This window comes from Lodderomyces beijingensis (assembly GCF_963989305.1).
Source record: "Lodderomyces beijingensis strain CBS 14171 genome assembly, chromosome: 1".
Lineage (NCBI taxonomy): Eukaryota > Fungi > Ascomycota > Pichiomycetes > Serinales > Debaryomycetaceae > Lodderomyces > Lodderomyces beijingensis.
The window spans coordinates 1,749,259-1,767,777 of NC_089970.1; the positions used below are offsets into that span (position 1 = coordinate 1,749,259).

The 18,519-nt window shown below is 45.2% G+C and overlaps 7 protein-coding genes across 7 annotated transcripts; 6 read left to right on the forward strand and 1 right to left on the reverse strand. All coding sequences in view use genetic code 12, as the record gives it.

Moving 5' to 3' along the window:
* Positions 1 to 54: 54 nt before the first annotated feature.
* On the forward strand, positions 55 to 2,967 carry LODBEIA_P07110 (uncharacterized protein; the record flags this gene model as incomplete). Its single annotated transcript, XM_066976662.1, has 1 exon — positions 55 to 2,967. The coding sequence occupies one exon, from the start codon at positions 55 to 57 to the stop codon at positions 2,965 to 2,967; it is 2,913 nt and encodes a 970-aa protein (XP_066827649.1).
* A 463-nt stretch (positions 2,968 to 3,430) lies between these two features.
* On the forward strand, positions 3,431 to 6,691 carry LODBEIA_P07120 (uncharacterized protein; the record flags this gene model as incomplete). The annotated part of the gene is made up of 1 exon (XM_066976663.1): positions 3,431 to 6,691. The coding sequence occupies one exon, from the start codon at positions 3,431 to 3,433 to the stop codon at positions 6,689 to 6,691; it is 3,261 nt and encodes a 1,086-aa protein (XP_066827650.1).
* A 329-nt stretch (positions 6,692 to 7,020) lies between these two features.
* LODBEIA_P07130 (uncharacterized protein) lies at positions 7,021 to 7,623 on the forward strand (the record flags this gene model as incomplete). The annotated part of the gene is made up of 2 exons (XM_066976664.1): positions 7,021 to 7,085; positions 7,182 to 7,623. 2 exons carry the CDS (start codon positions 7,021 to 7,023, stop codon positions 7,621 to 7,623), a joined length of 507 nt encoding a protein of 168 aa, XP_066827651.1.
* Positions 7,624 to 8,044: 421 nt separating this feature from the next.
* Positions 8,045 to 10,183, forward strand: LODBEIA_P07140 (uncharacterized protein; the record flags this gene model as incomplete). The annotated part of the gene is made up of 1 exon (XM_066976665.1): positions 8,045 to 10,183. One exon carries the CDS (start codon positions 8,045 to 8,047, stop codon positions 10,181 to 10,183), a length of 2,139 nt encoding a protein of 712 aa, XP_066827652.1.
* A 1,103-nt stretch (positions 10,184 to 11,286) lies between these two features.
* LODBEIA_P07150 (uncharacterized protein) lies at positions 11,287 to 13,020 on the forward strand (the record flags this gene model as incomplete). The annotated part of the gene is made up of 1 exon (XM_066976666.1): positions 11,287 to 13,020. The coding sequence occupies one exon, from the start codon at positions 11,287 to 11,289 to the stop codon at positions 13,018 to 13,020; it is 1,734 nt and encodes a 577-aa protein (XP_066827653.1).
* A 1,231-nt stretch (positions 13,021 to 14,251) lies between these two features.
* Positions 14,252 to 16,306, forward strand: LODBEIA_P07160 (uncharacterized protein; the record flags this gene model as incomplete). Its single annotated transcript, XM_066976667.1, has 1 exon — positions 14,252 to 16,306. One exon carries the CDS (start codon positions 14,252 to 14,254, stop codon positions 16,304 to 16,306), a length of 2,055 nt encoding a protein of 684 aa, XP_066827654.1.
* A 202-nt stretch (positions 16,307 to 16,508) lies between these two features.
* Positions 16,509 to 17,573, reverse strand: LODBEIA_P07170 (uncharacterized protein; the record flags this gene model as incomplete). Its single annotated transcript, XM_066976668.1, has 1 exon — positions 16,509 to 17,573. One exon carries the CDS (start codon positions 17,571 to 17,573, stop codon positions 16,509 to 16,511), a length of 1,065 nt encoding a protein of 354 aa, XP_066827655.1.
* Positions 17,574 to 18,519: the final 946 nt, after the last annotated feature.

Consider the following 18,519-nt stretch of genomic DNA (forward strand, 5'->3'; position numbering starts at 1 on the left):
ATTTCAGGTGGGAAAGAAAAGCCTCCAACCACTTGTTAGGTAGACACATCAGCAATGGTAAAGTCATACAGTCGTTACGACCAAGAAAAAGTCTTTGGAGTCATCACATCGCATTCAAATGTCGTCTGGCTCCCGTCTAGCGACTCGCAGACATCGACCTCAGCAGGAAGAGCACTCACATCGGGACTAGAAGAGATTTTAATCTGGGACATCAAGACGGGCGAGCTTCTACAGCGATTCAACGATAGCTTGACTCCAGGAGCTTCAAACTCGAGCACCACCACCGCCCCGAGCCCCGTGACGTACCTTGCGTTCCATCGCGAAACGAATTTGATCGCAGCAGGGTACCGCGATGGCAGTATCAAGATCTGGGACGTGAGCTCGCAGTCGGTGCTTATGAAGCTCGAAGGCCACAAGTCGAGCATCACCCAGCTCAAGTTTGACAGAAGCGGAACGAGATTAGCAAGCGGGTCCAACGACTCGAGCATTATCTTGTGGGATCTCGTGGGAGAAACAGGGTTGTTTAAACTCAAGGGCCACAAGGGTCCCATCACGGGCTTGGAATTACTTGCGCAGTCAGATAATGAAGATGTCGACAATATGGAGGACTATTTATTGAGCAGCTCGAAAGATGGGTTGGTCAAGCTCTGGGAGCTACAAAGTCAACAATGCATCGAAACTCACTTGGCTCATAGTAGTGAGTGTTGGTCGATGGCCGTTAACCAACAGCGCGATACCTTGTTGACCACGGGAAACAAAGACCAAGTGAAGGCATGGGCCGTGGATCTTACTCAGGAAGACGGAGCGAAAATAAGCGAGCGTGGGTTGTTTGAAAAACAGAGCAAAGCTCGAGGCAACGAAATCCATTTCAAGCTGGTGAAGAATAATGGCGCCATGGTTGAGCTCTTTGCTATTCAAAACTCCGACAAGACGATTGAAGTATTTAGAGTTCGGTCAGAAGAGGAAATGACCAAAGGGATCAGCAAGAGAATGAAGAGATTGAAAGATAAGGGAATTGACGAGATTGAAATCTTGAATTCTATACGCGGATCTGAAATCAGCATGCTCATTGCTCCATTTGCTGTAATAAGAGCAGGTGCAAAAATCCAATCATGTTACTGGACTAGCAGCAGCAAAAATAGCAATAAAAAATTGGATCTCCTTACTTCAACAGCAAACAACAGTCTCGAATATTACAGTTTGAAAACTCCCGAGAATTTGCGCAAAGCCCAGCCCGCGGGAGTGACCCTGGACAGAGTCCATGCTATTGACCACTTGGGACATAGGTTTGACATTAGAGCAATGGACATCTCCCCTGACGATGACAAGTTGCTCGCGACTGCATCCAACGGAGAATTGAAAATCTGGAATACGCGAACGTACAATGTTATCCGTTCATTCACTTTAGAAGGTGGTTACGCCTTGTGCTGCAAATTCTTGCCCGGTGGCTCTTTGGTTGCTGTTGGATTCAAAAACGGCGATTTAGAGCTATACGACTTGACCACGTCGGCATTGGTTGATCGCGTGGAGAAAGCACATAAACTTGCTACTGGCGGTGAGGACAATAGCGCTGCCATTTGGTCGATGGACATGACCTCGGACGGGAAAACTTTGGTCACTGGCGGTAACGACAAGTGTGTCAAGTTCTGGAACCTCAAGGTTGAGCAAGATGTGGTGCCCGGTACAAACACCGTGGTGTCGCTGTTGAAGTTTGTCCACACACAGACGCTAGACTTGAACGAGGATGTTCTTTGCGTCAAGATCTCTTCCGATGACAAGTTTCTCGCTGTCTCGTTGCTCAATAACAATGTGCAAGTTGTATTCTTGGACTCGTTGAAGCTTTTCCTCACCTTGTATGGCCACAAGTTGCCCGTTTTGTCGATTGATATATCGGCCGACTCCAAACTAGTGGTGACATCGTCTGCAGACAAAAACATCAAGATATGGGGACTTGATTTTGGCGATTGCCATAAATCAATCTTTGCCCATCAGGATTCGGTGATGAATGTCAAGTTCATTGGCGACTCCCACAATTTCTTTTCGAGCGGCAAAGATGGCTTGATCAAGTACTGGGATGGAGACAAGTTTGAGTGCATTCAAAAGTTGCCTGCGCACCAGAGCGAGGTTTGGTGCATGGCCATTAGCAAGAACGGGCTCTACATGTGTTCGACGTCGCATGATCACTCGATCAGATTGTGGTCAGCCACTAGTGATCAAGTATTCTTGGAAGAAGAACGGGAAAAGGAGTTGGATGAGACGTATGAGAGCAAATTATTGCATCTGTTGGACACCGATGCTCCCTTGGCAAATGACGACGACGAGAATAATAACGAGGTTGAAGGTAATGGGCAAGTTGAAAAAGTCACTAAACAGACGATGGAAACGTTGAAAGCTGGAGAGAAGTTGATGGAGGCATTAGATATCGGTACTGAGGATTTGGAGGCTACCAGGGCTTATGAAGCACAAGCCAAGGCCAAGAAGGAAGCGACCAGGGAGACGCCAAATGCGATTTTACTCGCGTTCAATATGACCGGTCCGCAATATGTCCTTGACACGCTTTTGAAAATCAAGCCATCGCAACTAGACGACGCCTTGCTCGTGTTGCCCTTTTCCTACTGTCTCAAGCTCTTCCAAATGATTGAAATCTGGACGGACAAAAACCACATCACAAAAAACATTACGCAACTTTCGCTCATATGCAAAGTCTTGTTCTTTGTCATAACCTCAAACTCAAAAGAGTTGATCAACCAGAAGGACCCGCATTTGAAAAACCAGTTGACGGCAATGAAGGGCCAGTTGAGGTTGAATTTAGCGAAAACATCCAAGACCCTCGGTGTCAACACCGAGGGTCTCCGATTCTTAAAACAACAATGGAAATTGAACCACGGGGCCGAGTTCATCGACGAAGAAGAGCAAAGGCAATACGAAGACCGTCGCGCCATCAAGCGGGTCTATCAAACCGTGTGAATCCGCTAGCAAGTAATTTAATTTATACAATTGGGGAATGATTCTTCTTTTTGGTTGTCTTTCTATTTCGGTAGCTTTTCCAATTTCTCTATTTTTATTTTTTTGATGAACTCACACTCCAAACAGAAAATCCTAATCACACTTCATTACAGCTAACCAAGGGGATCAATAAAACTGGAATCAACAAATAGGGCACCCCCGCTCATCTTCGACTTTTGCTTTCACACTGCTGTCAGAGATAGGACGGTAAATCAATACCATTAGCTGAAATCCCCCTCTCCCCCCCTCCTGTGGAATCTTTTTTTTTTTTTATTTTAATTTTTGTTTTTTCGTACCAGCAGTGGCATTTGCTAATCATATTTAAAAGAACTTTTTTAAATCTTTTGCAAAAAAAAAATCGAAACAGGGTAAGAGAAAGGACAACCTTGGATTGTGTGTCTCGGAGGTCATGAACATCAACAACATGCCTCCTCAAGGAGGAGCCATGGCCGGGGGCAGTGGCGGCGCGGGAACGTGGCAAGGGATGTACACGGGAGAAGAAAGACAACGAGTCGTGCTGATTTTGATGGATACGTTGTCGGACTTGCATGGCACGAATCCCAATTTTGATTTCCAAAGATTGTCGAAACTGGCCCATGACTTTGAAAAAATTGTTTATGAGAAATCTCAAACTAGAGAAGACTATTTAAAAGCTATCAAGCTGAAAGTGAATCTGTTGAGAATACAAAAGCAGCAGGTGGCTGCTGGTCAAAACGTCGCCAACGCTGCTCAAAACTTTCAGCAGCGACAACAACAACAACAACAACAGCACCAACAGCAACAGCAACAGCAGCAGCATCAACAGCAGAAGCAACAGCAACAGCAGGCTCTTCGAAATAACGGAATGTCCAACATGGGATCCAACGCGCCGTTTTTGAACCAACAAGCCCCAGCCCGCGGCCAATCGCAGCTGCAAATCCAGGCACGTCAGCAACAACTCCGACAGATGGTGAACAACAAGAACCAACAGAATCCGCAGATGCAGCAGAACCAAAGACCACCGCAACCACCGCTGCAACCAACGGCACCACCGCAACAACCAACGGCACCTCCATCTCAAACTCAACAGTCTCCCGTTATGCAGCGTCAGAACCCCCCCTCGCAAGGAATTTCTCAGCAGGGCAATAACGGTCCCAACACCGGTGGTATGCCAGGAAATGGTTCGCAACAGGTTCCACCACAATTACTTCAATTGATCCGGAGTTCGCCGATTCCAGTTCCGTTGCTCAGTAAGATTCCCAATTTGCCAAAGGGAGTCACCACTTGGAATCAGATTTTCGACTGTATTAGGCGGAAAGTCATATCGCAAGAGGTCCTTCCTTTGGTTCGAGATATCCATTCAACCCACATGCAGCTCGTAATGCGGCAGCAACAACAAAAAATGAGCATGCACAATGATGGTGGCAACACCTTGAGTGACAACTTGGCCGGTGGAGTTGATTCCAATCCTTTGCAATCCAAACCAAACAACAATAATTTCAACATCAATACCCTCACTCCGCAACAAAGAGAGCAATTTCTCCAAAGACTGCGAATGAATCAGCAAATCCAGTCGGTTCAAAATGTCACCCCGCAGATGTCAATGATGAACCAAGGGTTGCCACAGAATCAACAAGCTCTCTCAAACCAGCCGTTGCTGCAACAACAAATGCACCCGCAACCTCCGCAGCAGCCTCAACCACCGCAAAATCAGCAACAGCAACAGCAGCATCCACAACCACAACCGCAACCCACGCCTCAACAACAACAACAACAGCAACAGCAGCAACAGCAGCAGCAGCAGCAGCCGCAATTTCAAAAACCACCTCAATTCCAAATCACTCAGCAGGATTATGCTAAATACAGCAATGAAGCGTTGGCAGTGCTTGGCAGATTGCAGCAGCAGAAACAGATTGAAGGGCAAATAGATGCAAACATGAAAGACACTTTTATCAGAAAATACATTATCCATCAAAAGAACCAAATGTGGAAGCAGCAGCAGCAGCAGCAGCAGCAGCAACACCAACAACAAGCAGCACAGACGAATGGCAATCCCAGAGCGATGAATTCTGCTCAGCAGCCGCCTGGACGAATTCCGCAACCGGGCATACAACAGCAAGCACTAAACCAAGGGATGCCTCCTAATGGGCCGAAGGTTATGCAACAACCTGGAATGCCGCAAGTGCTGCCATTGATGAACAACATGAATCTTCAAATAAAGCCAAACGTGATGCCCAACACTCTGTCGTCCCCGGTGATTAATCAAGGTATACCCCCAACCGCATCCGCACCGGTTCAACCGTCCAGCAATCAGGTACAGCCACCGACTGCACCTCCCACTGCTAGCATTTCCTCTTTGCTCCCACCGTTCACTGATGAGGCAAAACTTCGCTTGAGACAACTAATAGAAGATGTCTCGCGGAATAACGTCCTCTTAAAAGACGTGAGTGCATTGCTTTCCCCGCAGGACAAGACCAATGTTCGCGATGCCATGAGCAAAATTCAGGAACTATACGGCAATGTCGATTCCATCATTAGCTATTTCTACCTCCTCACTAAAAACGCCGAGGGCACCAAGCGGTTGATTCAGATGAAGTACATGACCAAAAACATTCTAGAGAACTTGCACAGAGGTATTTATTTAGCTGCGCCTGACTTGTTGGAGAAGTTGAGGAACCAGTATGCAAAGTACTTTGATTATGTTAAAGAGCAGGTGAATTTGAGGAGACAGCTGGTGAGCGCCGCTGGAGGTGTCAACCAACAACCAGATCAGTCGTCTCAAATGCACCAACAACATCAACAGCAACATCAGCAACATCAACATCAACAGCAACAGCGCCAGCAACAGCAGCAACAGCAACAGCATCAACAGCAGCATCAACAGCAGCAACAGCTACACCAACAACAACAACAACAGCAACAACAACAACAGCAACAACAACAACAAGGACGAGTGATGCCCCCTCAGCAGCAGCAGCAGCAGCTCCAGCAACAACAGCAGGGTATCGCCCCGGTTGGAGTCAGAGGTAATCAAGCTTTCATGAATCAAAACCCACAAACTTCGCCAATGTTTGTTCCCGCTATGCCGCAACCAGGCATGGTGCAACCGCCAAGCCAGAACTGGTCCAACATCCCCGGGACAAATCCCGTAGCAGGGGGCATGCAACCGCTGATTCCGCACACTCCAAACTTGCAAAGCACACCGGCGCAGCCCAAGCAGCCATCTTCTCTGCAGGGGAAAACCAAGAAACCTCCTCAAAAGAAAAAGAGAACCGGCAGCGCAACAGCGCCGACTCCCGGGGCCCTTGCCTCGTCGATCAAGACGCCTCACAATGTGAACACGCCAATGGTGCAGACTTCGGGCCAGTCTCCTCAGATGAAGCAGACCCCTGCTCCCAGTGGCGCGACCCCCAAAGCCATGACCAATGGTGCCACGTCAGTACCTTCGGAGCCTGCAGTTTTCGCTGCTCCCGAAATGGACATTTTTTCGGTTTCAAACGATTCGGTTAAAAGAAGAGAGCTTTCGGTAACTGACCCTGCTCAGTTTTTCATTGAGTCTCTTAAGAAATTGTTGGATATTGAGCAAAGTGCTGCTCCGACTTTAAAAGAAAATACAATAAACGCCGACGCTACACTTCAAGCTATTAGTTCAAGCTTCAGACAAGTCCGTGAGATTGACGATATGTTTATAGAGAGCGTTTTTTAATTTAGACCTTTTTTTTTCCCCTTTCTTTCTTGTTTGCTTGCTTGAGAGTGATTATTTGATATTGATTATTTGATATTGAATATTTAATATTATTATCCTTCCTTGTTTGTTTGTTGGTTGGTTGGCTTCTTTCCACCAAGATGACAGTGAGTATATAAGAAGCAGATCTCCGCTCGCTAACGGTTGGTGGTGTGGGGTGAGGCTACCAGATGAGATTTGCGGATTTCAAAAGAAAAATGCACACTCGATATAGCTGCAATGCAAATAGCGCCCGCATCTCTCTGCCAAACCTTCACTACTTGAATCAAGCACTGATAGAACAACACCCAATGGCACCACTTTTCGATCCCAAAGAGAAGCAGCTATCAGTAGCATTCGTATGCCTAGGCAATATGTAAGTGTCGCTCACACACACCGCAATGAAGTAAAAAAAAAAAAAAAAAGAAAAAAAACTCAATCTCGAGACGTACTAACACACACACAAAAAAAGATGCCGGTCACCAATGGCAGAAGCGATATTCAAGCATAAAGTCCAACAAGGCGGGTACGCTCCGTATTTCAAGAATATAGAGTCCTTCGGCACTTCAGGGTGGCACATTGGCGAGTCGCCCGACTCGCGTTCAGCGCGCACTTGTCGCAAACACGGCGTTCCTGTTGCGCACCATGCGCAACAGATCAGCAGCAAGGATTTCGAGCGGTTTGATTTCGTGATTGGCATGGATGAGAGCAATTTGAGCGACTTGAAGTATATGCGGCCCAAGGGCAACAAATCCGTCGTTGACGTGTTTGGCAGATGGAGAAGCAACATGGAGTTCGACAGGATTGTCAGCGATCCGTACTATGGAGGCAATGACGGTTTTGAATACAACTTCAAGCAAATTTCACATTTTTCGGATGAGTTTTTGAAGAATGAAGTTGGTACTTTGGAATAGATGGATTTTTTTGAAAATTTTTACTACTCAAAGATTAGAGCAAGCGATAGATCAGACAGATAGAAGCGGACACACTCCTCACCCCCGCCCATGCTTGGTGGTCAGTTGAAGTTGTTCTTGTTGTAAGTGTTGTTCCTGTTGTTGTTGTTGTTGTTGTTGTTGTTGTTCATCAGTCGTGTAGAACGAAACCAGTGCATTCAAGCTTGTAATTTTTTTTCTTTCTTTCTTCCTTTCTCTCTCTTTTTTTAAAGTTGACCGCACCAAAGTGTTGCAAAGTTTACCCACAAAACACAGACAGCGTCCGTTTATACACCTCAAGAGACAGGTTTATCGATCCGGGTGACCCTTCATTTTGTTCCGTTGTGTTCTTTTTCTTGTTTTTTGTTTGTTGGGGAGAAAGTGAAAGATAGAGACAGAGATCATGAGTGCGCGGAAGTTGCAACATGAGTATGAGAGGCTAAACAAAAAAATCAGTGAAGGTTTGGCAGCCTTTGAAGAGATTAAGGACAAGATTCATCAGACCCAGATAGCGTCCCAGAAGGAAAAGTTTGAAAACGACTTGAAGAAGGAATTGAAGAAATTGCAGAGATGTAGAGACCAATTAAAGTTGTGGTTGGCCGATAGCAGCGTCAAGCTAGATAAGAATAACCTCCAAGAGAACCGGACCAAGATCGAACAGGCGATGGACGATTTCAAAGAGCTAGAACGAAATTCAAAGATCAAGCAGTTTTCGAACGAAGGGTTGGAGATGCAGCAGAAGAAAGCGCAGCTTCTGTCCAAGTTTGGAGATCCCGAAAAAGTTCAAGAAGCGTGTGATTATATATCTGGCATCATTCAGCAGTTGAACGACCAGAACGACGAATTGGACCGAGAAATGGAATCTCTATCGCAGCAGCTGAAAAAAAAGGGCAGCCATTCGGTGCTGTCCTCGATAGAAGAAGTCAAGTACAAGATTGATCGAAATAACACCCACATTGAGCGGTTAGAGTCGGTGGTGGAGGATTTAGAGAGTGATAAATTGGATCCAGCGAAAATCGACAACATCAAGGATGATCTTGACTATTACGTTGAAATGAACCAAGACGAAGATTACGTGGAGTACGATGAGTTTTACGACCAATTGGAAGTGGCAGATGACGAAGACGAAGATGTTGAGATTGAAGGAAGTTTGGCACAAATGGCAGCAGAATCTTTTGAAGAAGAAGAGAGAAAGAGGTTGGAATTGCAGCAGTTGGGCCAGCAGCAGAGCGAGCAGACAAGAGCTACACAAACGGCATCTTCTTCATCTGCCTCGGCTACAAACTCTGCGCTCACTCAGCAGGCACCGCACCACAAGCCTTTTGCAATTTCAAATGAGTCTCATGTTCAACCCCTTTCAAGCATGGCAAATAATAACAACACCATTGGTAATGTCAACACCACTACCACCACCACCACCAACAACAACAACGCCAACAACAACACCAACAACAGCACCGCCAGCAGCAGCACCGCACAGGCACCGACTAGGAAAGCAAAAGGAATGAATGTTGCACCTGCGCCTGCACCACCACCAATCATAAGCGGCAACTCGTACTCAAATGTTATCAAGGCTGCTCAGGCTGCCAGCTCGTCGAGCAACAACAACAACAATATCAACAACAACATCACAAGCACCAGCAACAATGCCAACAACAACGTCATTCCGACGGCGGCAAGTTCAGGCGTTGCAAATACCGGCGACAGCAAAAGAGGAACACCCCTTGTTAATAATAATGTACCATTAGCAACCGCATTAGCGACAGCATCGACAGCAGTGTCAACACCAGCTAAATTGCCACCTCCAGGCTTGAGCCATGTATCGAATGCCGCTTCAAAGTCTCAGTCTGTTTCTCCAATAACAAGCCAGGCTAAAGTCTACGACGAAGAGCCTTTGAACAAGATGATTTCGAACGTGTCACAACTGTCGGTTCAAACAAATATTGAGTCCTCGGCAATGTTTGGAGTTGCATTGCTGAAATTGGGCAATATAGCGAGTAGCAGGTTGAACGATCCACTTCCTATACAATCTATAAGCAGCATGCTCGAACAGTCACTACTCAACTGTCCCGATTCGTTTGATGCTGAGAAACCAAGACAATACATTCCTCAAAATGTCCACCCTTCTATGATTGATTACCCACAGGAGCCAATGTTTGAATTGAACAGTTTGCATTTTATGCAAAAGTTCGACGATGATTTATTATTCTATTGCTTCTACTACGGAGAAGACGACGGAATGAATAATTTCGCCAAATGGAATGCAGCCAAGGAGTTGAACAAGAGAGGATGGATGTTCAACACCGAACTTAGTCAATGGGTCCTGAGGGCTAAAATTTTCAGTTCCATCAAGAGCAGATCAACGTCGATTGTCCCAAACTTGGGAGCTGAGGCACAAGAATATAACAACGGCTCGGTCAACTCAACCAACAATATCACCAATACAAACGGTCCCGAGGAATCAGAAAACGGTGAAGTTTTCAACCAGTATTTTGACGAAAAAACGTGGCTTATTAGAAATTCATTCCTGAAGAAAGTATGACACCAACCAGGCTGTAACAGTAACAGAATTTGGCAGTAAATACATGTATTCTAAATAATGAAAAGAAAAAAAAAAGAGAGAATAAAATGCAAGTCTAACGGTGCTGATTTTATTTTTACGTAGAAGAGCTGGAAAATCAAAGAAAAGGCCCTCTTTAGTTAGTGTGTGGTGTTTCAAAACAAAATTCATGAAACACACGCACACATACAATTTACGCGTTGCAAGACCTCATTTTCTATATTTTTTTTTTCCTTGGTCAATTAATTGCGTCCATACAAAAGAAAGGTTCATGTGTCCGTCAATAAGGGGGATACACCTTGCGTCGGAGAACTTGAAGATTTTAATAGCTAAAGCTGAAGAGTAGTCCTTGGCAGTTGTTCGAGAGCATTCAAGTATCAGAGTTAGAGAAAAGAGCCGTGTAGATTGGATCTAGAACCCTTTCGCTGTTTCAACTGACGCGTTCAAAAGGAGCTAAAAAAACACCAGTGAGTAGAATGCAACTTTGAACAATAAGGGAATCGGAACAATCAGCAGATCTTGCGGGATAAAAAACCCCTCCTGCTACTCTGCAGCAGTTCTTGGGCTGTGGGCTATCCACTGATGGAGTCTAGGCCCATTCCCCCCTCCATTGAGAGTAGCTGTCATTTGCCATGAGAGTTTGGCCTCCCTCGTCCACCTCGAAATATCGCCCATCCTAATTGTCCGTGGTTGTTACTCAACCACACCTGCTCGTATCCATTTATTCTTCAATTGGTAATTTTTTTTCCTTTCGCGTGGATTGTAACTGTGTGGTAGACGAAAGAGAGAAGGAGAAATAAATTAGCCTGCCAATCCTCCCTACTACAACTTACTTGGACCCTAAAAGTGAACAGCTACTGGGTGTCATCTACAGTTTCTATATAAACCAAACTTCTTCTTCTTTGTCTTCTTCATTGATGGTGGTGCAAGTATCAGCATAAACTTATCATTATTCCACTCATTTTCAGCGCTTCGCCTTATCACGGGATTCAAATACTTGTGCCTTTTTTTTTGGATTTTTTTTTTTGGATTTTTTCATTTCAGTCGTTATAAATAGACCACCATCGTCATCAAACGGACAGGCCATGCTAGCTGGTACACCAAATGTGTTTCAAGAGCGGTATCTACTGAAAAGAGAACTAGACTCCAATGGGTGTGTCACCAACTGCCCTAGACTACCCGACTGCATATGTCCAGGGAAAAACGAGCAATGTGTCCAAATTGCAGCTACATGCGAAAAGTGTGCCTATAATCAATGCACCCCGATCTCGTCTTCAACCGTCCACGTTGGCGGAGTCGTTGGGGGCGTAGTTGGAGGATTGATTGTAGCCGCGCTAGCGGGCTGCATCTTGTACTACTTTCTTGTGTACAAGAAGAAGCATCCAGTCACGTTGGATGAAGAATATGACTATTACGACAATGACACAGACGAATATGGAGGCAAGGGAAGCAGCGAGAGCGTCAGTGGAGACGAAGAGTATTCGTTGAAAAGATTATCCCTGGCCGGAGTTGAACTACAACAACAAGATGAGCACCAGCAACTGCAACTGCTCCTGCCATTGGGCGAAGGTTTGTTGGGTGACCCGGGAAAGACTAGCAAAGATACTGCTGGTGGCACTGCAAGCAATCTGCAAGGAAGCTCGCAATACGCGGCAAGACCTAATGCTCGGAGAGCAGGGGCAGCGGCCAACAATAGCAGAAAGACTCAAATGAAGAGAATCTCCTCATATGAATCATTCACTAGACCAAGCAGATCGAAACAACAAAAACAGTTGCAAGCACTACAGAGACGGGCTAGACAAAAGACCATTGTGGAACAAGCCAACCAGCAGCGACAACAACAACAGCAACAGCAACAGCAATCCGGTGCAACTCAATTGTACATGCAACCGGGCCATAGAGACTCCGTGGCTACTTCATTTTCCAACGCCTCCAATATTTTACCGATTGCCTATATTCCAGGGGTCACTGTCCGGCCAAGCAAAAACAATACTGGATCGATATATTCAAACGACTCGGACTCGTTATTTTCGGATATGAATGCAATTGAAAATGCAAGCATTGTTGGTGATGTTGTGCGAGCTAGCAAGGGATCAGTTGAAGGACAAAATAATCATCACCACAATAATAATAATATTCATAACAATAACAACAACAATAATAATACTAGTAATACTAACCTTCGACAGGTACCTGAGGAACAAAGCAATGATGGGAATGCCGCTACTATGACGGCAATTAAAGCCCAGCCGAGACTAGTTAACGTGGATCGGATTGAGGAGGAGGAGGAGGAAGATGAAGAAGAAGATGATGATTATGACTATGAAAATTACAATCCAAGTCTACACGGAGTAGGTATTCAAAATGGAGCTATAAATGAAGAGACTGACGATAGTGATGTTGATTCCGATATTGGCCAAATCACACGAGCAACGTCGACCAGAACCAACAAGGGAAGAGGAAAAATATCGAGAATATCGAGAATATCGAGAATGAGCGGCACGAGCGCAACAACATCAGACGGTGCGTCGTTTGCAACTAAAGAGATCTTGATGGATTCAAGACACGAGACCAATGCAAGTGGCACCTATATAGACGAGACGTTGACAAGCATGCCGATTGAGTTGGTTACTCGTGGTGTCAATTTCGCCAACCGCGACTCAAGAACCGTTGATTGGGAAAATGGCTCGACTGTGGGGTCATTCTTGTTTGACGTTGAGTTTGACGGAAACAGACCCATGACTCCACCGCCACGTAGAAATATTGGAGTCGGGGACGATGATGCAAGCTCAGTACGAAGCCCGTTTGAAGATCCATGATTTAGAGAGAGATACAGAGACGGAGAGGGAAGAATTTCTTGTAGCTAGAATTACAGAGACATGTGTAGTATAAAAACAAACATTTTTGCGAGAGCCTTGCCAATCTGCTAGACTTGATTTACTTTGCTCGAAATCTCTTGCTTGAAATCTTCCTACTTTGATCCTCCCGGAGAAAAACTTGGGCCCGTCGGAAATATCCACAACTCCACGTTCCCAATAATAAAGAAAAATAAGAAATAAAACTAACCGGAGGTCACGTGCATACTCCGAAGTCGTTCTTCATTCTAAATTCGACAATGTTCCAGTGCCCAGAACGCACAAGGTGCTGTAGAACCAAACTCTATCGGAATTGGCTAGACAAGCTCAACTTCAACTTCAAGTTCCAGTCTTTGGAAGGCCTTTTGCCGGACGTGTGCCAGCCATACAGAACTCAATGGCTTGAAAGCTTGATAGCTTGATAGCTTGAAATCCGATCCCAAGCGTAGTGGCAATTTGAGTTCTAGAGAGCAATAATAAGCCAAGTTCCCTTTTTTTTTTTATAAAGATCTGTAGGCCTTTAATATCATGTCACTGTGTTAAATCAAAGAGGTGAGTATATAATTGCTTTCTTGAACCCCGAACTCTTTTTTTTTTAACTTGTCTTTTTTTTACACCCTTTGCTATTGATTCAGGACAAGTGATTGAGTTGTGTTGCTTCAAATCCGAAGCAAACTTGCCCTGCTTTCCCATGCCATGCCCATCAAGGTTCTTTAGCGGGCCATGTCCCTGGTGCTTGCGCACATGTTACGCACCACACCTCCAGCCAATCTCTAAATTTTTAGTAATACACCGTATATTTTACCGATCGCCCCTAAAATAAAGAACCAAAAAAAAAAGCGAAAAGAGTGGGTACTGAGCCCCTCCTCCGTTCTGACTCAAGGGGAGGCCCGTTAAAGTAAGCTATTTAGTGAGCGAGTTGAGTAAGTGATGGAGTGATTGAGATTGTTGATTCTTTTCTTTTAAAATTTTTATTTTCCAACATTTCCACTACTCTCTCCTCCAATACTAAATATATAATATAATTTTGAAAGATTCCTCTTCCCGGTTCCCCTTCTTCTTCTTCCTCTTCTCTTGCTCGTCCACGTTTTTTCACTACTTTAATTGATCAGTTTGCTACTTTCATTTTTATCAAATTTTGATCTTTCTCTTCTTTTTCTTTCTTCGTTCAACCCACAAGACTACAGAATAGACAATGGCTCCATCAATTGACGAGTTATCCGTTAGTACCATTAGAGGCTTATCCGTTGATCAGGTCAATGCTGCTCAATCCGGTCACCCCGGTGCTCCATTAGGTTTGGCACCAGCAGCTCACGCTGTTTGGAGAAGAATGAAGTTCAACCCACAAGACCCAAAATGGATCAACAGAGATAGATTTGTTCTTTCCAATGGTCACGCTTGTGCTATGTTGTACTCGCTTTTATATTTGTACAACTATGACTTGTCAATTGACGATTTGAAGCAATTTAGACAATTGAACTCAAAGACCCCGGGCCATCCTGAAAGATTAGATACCCCAGGTGTTGAAGTCACCACTGGTCCATTGGGTCAAGGTATCTCGAACGCTGTTGGTATTGCCATTGCTCAAAAGCAATTTGCTGCTACCTACAACAAGCCCGACTTTCCAATTTCCGACGCCAAAATCTTTTGCTTCCTTGGTGATGGTTGTTTGATGGAGGGTGTTTCTTCTGAAACTTCTTCGTTGGCTGGCCACTTGCAATTGGACAATTTGATTGCCTTTTGGGATGACAATAGAATCTCCATTGATGGTGACACTGCTTGTGCATTCACTGAAAATGTACCGGAGAGATACAAGGCTTATGGATGGCACGTTTTGGAAGTCCCAGACGCCAACACCAACATTGATGCCATTTCAGCCGCGGTTGATGAAGCTTTGGAAATTACCGGTAAGCCAGTCTTGATCAGATTGGTGACAACCATTGGTTTCGGTTCTAAAGTCGCTGGTACCGGTGGAGTCCATGGTGCTCCATTGAAAGCCGATGACTTGAAGCAATTGAAAAAATCATGGGGTTTCGATGAAGAGTCAAACTTTTTCGTTCCAAGCGAAGTTGCCAGCTATTTTGCTGAAAAAGTTGAAGAAAACAAAAAAGTGCAAGCTGAATGGGAAAAATTGTTTGCTGCTTACAAGGAGAAATATCCAAAGGAAGGTGCTGAAGTTCAAAGAAGATTGGATGGTAAATTCCCAGATGGATGGAAGGACAACTTGCCCACTTTTACTTCCAAGGACAAGGCTGTTGCCACTAGAAAATTGTCTGAAGGTGTTTTGGACTACTTGTACGGAGTTCTTCCAGAATTGATTGGTGGTTCTGCCGATTTGACCGGTTCCAACTTGACCAGACCAGAAGCATCAACCGATTTCCAACCACCTTCGACTGGGTTGGGTGACTACTTTGGTAGATACTTGAGATACGGTGTTAGAGAACACGGTATGGGAGCCATCATGAATGGTATTGATGCCTTCGGTGCTCACTACAGAAACTACGGTGGTACCTTTTTGAATTTTGTTTCTTATGCTGCTGGTGCAGTTAGATTATCTGCATTGTCGCACCAAGGTGTCATTTGGGTTGCCACTCACGACTCGATTGGTTTGGGTGAAGACGGTCCAACACATCAGCCCATTGAAACTTTGGCCCTTTTGAGAGCCATGCCAAACACCTCGGTTTGGAGACCAGCTGATGGTAACGAAGTCTCGGCTGCTTACGTTGCTGCAATTGAAGGTGTTGACCACCCATCTATTCTTGCTTTGACTAGACAAGGATTGCCACAATTGGAGCACTCCAGCATCGAAGGTGCCTTGAAAGGTGGTTACACTGTCTGGCCCGTGGAAGGCAAAGCCGACATTATTATTGTCTCTTCTGGTTCCGAAGTTTCAATCTCCGTTGACGCTGCTAAATTGTTGGCTGAAAAGAAGGGTCTCAAAACCGCCGTTGTTTCGATTCCTGATTTCTTTACTTTTGACAAGCAACCAATTGAATACAGATTGAGTCTTTTGCCAGATGGTATTCCAATCTTGTCTGTTGAGGTCTTGTCTACTTTCGGATGGTCTAAATACTCGCACGAACAATTTGGTTTGAACAGATTTGGAGCTTCTGGTAAAGCTGGCGATTTGTACAAATTCTTTGACTTTACTCCTGAAGGAATCGCCGAACGAGCTGAAAAAGTTGTTGCGTTCTACAAGGGCAAGACTGTTGGTTCTCCCTTGCACTCTGCTTTCGAAGAAACTAAATAAAGCAAACCTTGGAGCTTTGAAGCCTTGAAGCCTTGAAACACCGCCCTTTTATAAATTTTTTATTTTTTTTTCATTTTGGAAATGAATATAGATTTTTTAAAGAATATAAAGGAAAGATTACTATTTGATTTAGGAGGGAGAGAAATCTGCAACCCCTTTTTTCTTCTCTTTCTTTTTATGTAGGTCTTTTTTTTTCTTTCTTTTACTTTGACATATCCAAGACGTATCTACCCATGATCTTACCATCTTCCATCAATTGGAAAATGTCCGCCAATTCACTCAAACCAGCAGTCTTGATGGGGCATTTCACCAAGCCTCTATGGAAGAAATCGATAGCCTCAGTAGTATCCCAATTGGTTCCAACGTAGGAGCCCTTGATGCTAATCTGTTTGACCACAGCAGGCAACACGGGCACGGTGACTTGAGCGCCCTTAGGCAATCCGATAAGCACCACGGTACCGCGCGATCTAACGAATCCGATACTCAGTTGGATGGCAGCTTCCGAAGTCGACACGTTCAACGCAGCGTGTGCGCCTCCATTGGTGACTTTTTGAACCTCGGCAGCGACATCCTCGGTGGTTGTAAAGTCGATAAACACCTCGGCGCCAAGATCCTTGACGAATTTACCTCGTTCTTCACCTCCATCGATGGCAACGACTCTCAACCCCAAGGCCCTTGCGTATTGCACCGCTAACGAGCCCAACCCACCTGCAGCACCCGATATAACGACCCATTGCCCCGGTTTCGCCTCGGAGGTCTTGAGACCCTTGTAGACGGTGATACCCGCGCACAAGATGGGTCCCACGGAAGTCAAGTCGATATCAGTAGGCAACTTGGCAGCGTGCACCGCGTCAACGACACAATACTGCTGGAAAGTTCCATTGCATTGGATACCCGTCAACAACACCAGGGGACACGCCGTCTCTTGGCTCTGTTGGCAGAAGTCACAATTCAAACACGTCTTGTTGACCAATTTCACCCCTGCCAAATCTCCCACTTGCCAATTTGCAGTATCGATATTTGCACCTAGGGAGACTACGACACCGGCGCCTTCGTGGCCCGCGACTAAAGGTAAGCCGCATGTGACGCCGGGGAAATCGTCTTTCCAGGTGTGGAGATCGGAGTGGCAGACACCGGAGTATTTGATGTTGACTAGGATCTGGTTGGGGCCCGGCTTGGGCACGGGGATGTCGGTGTAGATTAAGGGGCCGTTGAACTCTTCAAAGATTACTGCTTTTTGAGTCTCGGGGATTTCAAACGTAGCCATGATTAGATTTTCTCTTTTATTTTTCCCGAATGTGTGTGGGTGTGTGTCTATGGACTGGGGCTACTAGGGGTGAGATGAGAGAGGGCGGGCCATGGCGCTGTTCTTATAACCTTTCCAATTGGCATCGTGTTTAAAATTAATAATAATGTGGGGTTTGGGGGGGGGAGGAGAGAAGTGGTATCAGTCACCAAAATTGGCAATAAGCTTTAGCTTTATTTTTACCAGCCAAAACAGTGATAGAGAGAAACAAAGAAGAGTAATGCCTATCCGCGTTGACTCTGTTCGTTCATGATTTGACGATTATCATCCCACTTACTTGGAAGGGTGGAAAGTTGTTCGGTTTTGGTTCCCCACTTGGAAATCTGTAAGAGAATTAAAAAATACTGGGTTCAAGATCTCTCTTTTTTTTTTTTCCGAGACCCTTTTCTTGACCGCGCGCCGTGGTTAGCTGGTCTTTGAATATCAAGACTTTCAATATCCAGACTTTGGACGCCATGAAATTTTGGACACCCAGCTGAGGTTTCTTTGAACGGTGCTGTCACGGCCCAAGCTAGTGCAGAGTAGGGATTTGATGATTTGAAGTTGGTCCTGCTTTTCCCTGCCACCCTTTACCCAACAGGACGATCAAGAGCACTCTGGCGCAAAAGTTTTCACGGCGCGGATCTTGCCTGTAAGATAATCAGCGCGTAAATTAATATAGAAAGATCCCGATCGTAATACTGTAATGTGTAGTGCAGGGGGTTAGAGAGAAACAGAAAGATCTTTCTCTTAGCGGCACTGCCAAAACTGGCAAGGACCTTATCTTGTTACTTTTCTCTCATTTTTTTTTCGGATTGGAGCACGTCATGTACAAGGACTCGATCGCAAGTGGAACTCTCTTCTGGTCTCTTTCAAATGTTTAATCTGTTGGTGAACGTGTACATTCCAGCTCGCGCAGCTTATCTCG